General features: G+C 33.8%; 1 protein-coding gene across 2 annotated transcripts; it reads right to left on the bottom strand.

Moving 5' to 3' along the window:
- Nucleotides 1-312: 312 nt before the first annotated feature.
- Nucleotides 313-4,179, bottom strand: LOC125196037 (casein kinase II subunit beta-1-like). Of its 2 annotated transcripts, none has more exons than XM_048094388.2 (6): nt 4,083-4,179; nt 3,741-3,988; nt 2,621-2,839; nt 1,988-2,097; nt 1,735-1,897; nt 313-783 (listed from the first exon to the last, which is right to left on the bottom strand). In XM_048094388.2, the coding sequence occupies exons 2-6, from the start codon at nt 3,979-3,981 to the stop codon at nt 653-655; spliced, it is 864 nt and encodes a 287-aa protein (XP_047950345.1). In that variant the 5' UTR covers nt 3,982-3,988; nt 4,083-4,179; the 3' UTR covers nt 313-652. The 2 variants fall into 2 exon arrangements, 1 of the variants encoding a protein (XP_047950345.1); XR_007171823.2 differs by adding an exon at nt 1,308-1,403 and having other exon boundaries at nt 646-783; nt 3,741-4,176.
- Between the last annotated feature and the right edge of the window lie 806 nt (nt 4,180-4,985).

Consider the following 4,985-nt stretch of genomic DNA (forward strand, 5'->3'; position numbering starts at 1 on the left):
TAGTCCTTCTTGTCCTTGAGTATTGGGATTGAGATTTGAGATGGGAGATAAATTTAGGGAAGATTGATTAAATTGTTGATGATATTTTGTTCGATTTTATACCTAATACCTCAACTCAAGATTATGTTTATTTGTCTCTAATTCGAATTGGCTTCAAAAAAGGAAAGAAAATAGCAAAAGAAAATTCTGATTTCATCAATTACTGCAATTAAAACAGATGATAAAAGGACATATAGCATACATGAAAAAGCTTTTGGGCATGAACCTCAAATAAGAATATGCTTGAGATATATATAAAAAACAAAGCAAAAATATGTCGAATCCCCAAAAATTTCAATAGGCTGCTCCCATATAAATTTGTACAGCTGATTTAAGCATTGCACATGCGCAAAGGACTACATGAGGAAATATTTAGACAATTCTCACCAAAATAAAGAAATAGGCTTACATGCTCTCTGAATTTAAACAAGACCTGCTTGATTGGAATGCATGAAATGCTTCCCCATCAACTGGGTAATTTTGGTTAACATCAATAGCTGCTGCAATTTTACCTGGTTTTTGTAACTACTCATCCATCATCTGTACACCTCAGCAGTCCATTTTCTGGAACATTAATTTAGAAGCTCGGTAGCATGTTGTTGGAGCTTGTTCTTCAAGGCTTGTGCATCTTGAAGCCAAAAACTCTAGGGACATAGTTCTGAGTTGGCTTCTGAGGCTTGAGGTGTCCGTATGTCATCAAGAACAGGTTGGGGAATGTGGTTCCGAAATATGCCCCATCGATATCTGTTGATGTCAAGGAAATCAATCCAAAATACAATTAACTTTTAAAGAGAGGTAATAACAAGTCTTTTAATGATCGCAACCCAAGGTTTTACTGGTGTATAACTTAACTAATTGCCTTTGAGTACCCTTATCAATGATATGCGTATGGTGGTTTATCATAAAAACCGCCACAAAAGTTATGGCGGTCTGCATGACAATCAATAAATAAATACTAGTATAGGAGTATAAAAAAAGAAATATAAAATGCAAAAATTTAGAAAATGATGATAACATAGTATCTCAAATCTTAGAACAACAATAAAAATATGAAGTCAAAACTACAACATAATATGTCTAATAATTGAAGTTTTAGCACAATAATTAAAATGTAAAGTCATGTCAGTGGCATTTACCCATAAAACCGCAGATTTTTTTTATAATATTGGCCCCTAGTAGTTTAGAAAACACATCACAAGATTCACAACATGGAAATCAAATATAAACTCCCTCCATAATATGAGAATGTTGGCAATGTGCTGAATTACCTTTCAGTTAAATGTTTAAGTTATTCTTCTTGGGTGGGGTCTCATTTCTCGTTTAAAAGAACTCCATAGGGGCATTCCAAACCCGATCAAAATTCTCTAGCAATCATTAAACATAGTAAAAATGTTTAATTTAAAGCTAGACCAAGAGCAAGCTTATTTATTTCCAAAGTATGTAGCACCCATAGGACAATTACCATCAGGAGAGAGGGAAATATAGGAAGCGCTGGTTATAAAATAAGAAGTGAAATGGGTGGTAGTAGTTCCTGATACTAAGCTTATCTGTAACACTTAACCCCTAATGAACAACTCTTTGAACTTATATGAGAAGTTAGAATGCACAATGAGCAGGCTCATATGCAAATGAGCCAGAGAATTGTGTCCAAAAAATAAAATACAAGTGAATAAAAGTACAAGGTAAAGATATTGCCTTGGTATTTAGATCGAGGGTAGTAAATGTCATCGCATTTTGGACAGTAAATCTTCACAGTACTTGAGCGTGGGATGTCTGATTGTCCAACTGGAAGGCATGACTGTCCACAGCAGTAGACTCTAGGGCATCTTCCAAACTCATAGTTTTTATACTTCTCTAACTGTAATAAGTTCCAGCTAAAATGAGTCAAATGGCATAACTAAATAAAGAGAGAGGTGACCAACACAAATGATAAAGCTCATGATGTTACCATAGCAGCCATTCCCTTGCTTGTCAAGATGTAACGGACATGAATAAGGCCATACAGCATTTCTGCAGCTGATTCAACTAATTCATTCTGTTCCTCGGTATACATATCACCTACATATCCCATCATGGAGAAAACGTTATTAGAAGAGGAGATCCAGCCCAAAACAGAGAAAAAATGAAAAGTGTGCAATAGTGCTAGGCAGAATAAGCAAAAAACAAAGAAAGTAAATTAGGCAGAGCAACAAAAACATCTAAAAGGTTAAATATAATCTGCCACTAGGCCCCAAACTACCACCCAAATAGGACCTATGTGGACATGAAAGTTCAAGAGCATTTTATCCTTATTCTCTCTCAATTCATTAACAAAGTAGACATAACACATACTGGCACGTTTCGGAACACAAAAGCAAAAATATCCAGTTCTAATTTATTCAAACACTTTTTAATGTAAATTTCCGGAACCTTTTACATTTAGTTTATAATCTGAAAAGATAAAAACATTCTAGCATCACAGAATCCAAGCCAGGTTCAAAAGTAAGAATATGTCATAAACAAAAACCTATGAAGCACATACCCAATTCTTGAAAGAGCATAAACTCCACTAACAGCTACTAATAGATGATAAGAAGCTCACCATGAGATGATTCTACATCCAGTATTAGATCAAGTGCATACTCATAATACGGGACTTGATTGCTCAATCCACATAGATTGAAATCATCCTGAATATATTCATCGTCAACTTCACAAAAAAACTCATTTCCACGCAAGTTGCAAAACCATGAAACCCAAGATGTATCATCTCCGTCAGAACCACTGACATCAGACTCTTCACTGTCTGTTTCAGATTCCTCTGCAAAATGAAATATTTCAATCTTATGTTTCTATATAACCAATGAATGCATGCAAATGTTATCAGGAAAGAAAAATAGACACATGTGCACAAATGCACACACATATACTAATATGTGCCACTAAAAGCACATAAACAAAGAATAGAAAATCATACATGCCCAAGGTGCCCGACAGTATCAATTCAGTTCAAGGAGTAGAGTGGGCTGTTCTTTACATAATGCGATGGAATGGAAGAGTGGTTTCTTTCACATATCTCAAAGGAATAGTTCAAGTGACATAATGATGAAGTTAACATTCAATTAAAGCACATAGCACAAAATTTTTGTGTGGTTCATCAAATAGATACTGGTAGTCTGGTACAACTTTTTCTTCCAAATTGTTGCTCTATTGATCATGATCACCATCTTTCTAACAATATAAAAGAATCATCCCTCTTTCCGTATTGAGCTTCAACAAGTCCCTTTTTCAACATTGTGAGCAACATATGAACATGAGCATATTTTCACACAAACATGTATTTCTTTTTCTTATATTTAACATTTAGTCAATTCCCTTCGTATATGAAATAACCAAGCTACACAGATCAAATGCTGAAGCTTTTCCGCATTGGCTCTTCGTACGGGCGAACTTTAGCGCCTCAAACAACTGAAATGGGTTAATCAGAGTTTTTCCCTATCAATGCAAAGCTCTATGATTTCCATAACTACTAAAATTAACCCCACTGCCATTCAATCATTACAAACAATAAGCAAAAGTGCACCAAAATATTTCTAGTACTTACATGATAATGAAACACTGAACACAAACCGAATGCCCAAAGTTGCCCAATTTCACGATCATACATAAACCAAAACTCGAAACAAGTAAAGATGAAATTTTTTTTTTAAAAAAAAAGTTACCCTCGGAGAGCTTGGTTTTGCTGGCGGTGAGGGCGGTTGAAGAACGGATGTCCCTGAGATCAACATGCTTGCCGGCGGCGGCGGAGGTGGAGGGCATCGCTAGGGCGGAACCCTTGTTTCTTGATTTGGAAGGCGACGATTTCTCCAAATGTTTATCCAGCGCATCGTTGATTCGCTTCCGATCCAACACCTCTCCGGCCTTGGATGAGCCACCTGCCCCTCGATCTCTGTACATGTTCATATCAAAACTGGAAAAATCGAATCCCCAAAACCATCAACTTTTCAAACCGTAGGTATTGTGAGTCTGAGCAATTGAAAAATAGGCGAAAAATAGATTTGTACAGTTGCGCGTGTGGGGAATCGAATCGAGACGGTGAGAACTAGGGTTCCATTCAAAAAAAAAAAAAAGAGAGAAAATGTGCTATGAGCGTAAGCTGCTATCTATAATTTCTCTTCATTTTAACTGCTTTTCTAATCCACATACTCCAACTTTAAATTTCTTATTCTTGTTGCTCAGTTTTTCACGAGTTGTTTTTAATGAATTTTAATTTTTTTTTCTTTCTAAACTCCGAAAATTTATCACTTATTTCTATTTTCTCTAAAAATTTATTAACTTTAGCTTTTGTTATTATTTTTTATAATGAATCTCACACTCCATTAATTCATTCTCACTCACATTTTATTATAAAATTAATATATAAAAGTAAGACACATATACCATTTTTTCAATCAATTTTCTATATATTTCTTCAAATTTGTGTCGAATCAAATAATAACAAATTGTTAAGGAAGAAAAGAGTATTTTTTTTTTCTCATTGTAAATAGACCGACCTACATGGAAGATAGAAAAAAGTATCATCCTATAAACACATTATGGAAATAAGTAATTAAGTGAATTAAAAAAATACAATGATTACCATTAACTATTAGAGAATAAAAATTGAAGTTTAAAACAATTACAATTTGCACTATAATAATTTTTACATTTTTAATATAAATATAGATAAAATCATGTGTTGTGAAGAAAAATGAAAAAATACATGGAGAAAGTCATAAAGATCGAAGAGTCGAATTAGAGCTATATAAAAAGTATTACTCCCTTTCTGTCTTATTTAAATGAAAACTTTTCCTTTTTTAGTTTTTTTGTTTGAATCAATAAGTTGAAATATGACGAGAGTTAAGAATTTTAATTACTGTATGTATTGAATGAATAAAAATGATATTAAAATTTATGAGTTACTCCCT

This window comes from Salvia hispanica, chromosome 4 (genome assembly GCF_029641045.1).
Source record: "Salvia hispanica isolate PSC_SH4W2 chromosome 4, Shi_PSC_v1, whole genome shotgun sequence".
NCBI classification, from domain to species: Eukaryota; Viridiplantae; Streptophyta; class Magnoliopsida; order Lamiales; family Lamiaceae; genus Salvia; species Salvia hispanica.

What these genes read in the sequence shown, in the direction of transcription:
- LOC125196037 (XM_048094388.2), bottom strand. Translation starts at nt 3,981, where the DNA reads ATGAACATGTACAGAGATCGAGGGGCAGGTGGCTCATCCAAGGCCGGA. An exon ending in CAAAACCAAGCTCTCCGAGG is followed by an intron (nt 2,840 to 3,740) that starts GTAACTTTTTTT and finishes TTCATTTTGCAG; the next exon opens with AGGAATCTGAAACAGACAGT. An exon ending in CCCTCGATCTAAATACCAAG is followed by an intron (nt 784 to 1,734) that starts GCAATATCTTTA and finishes TGACATCAACAG; the next exon opens with ATATCGATGGGGCATATTTC.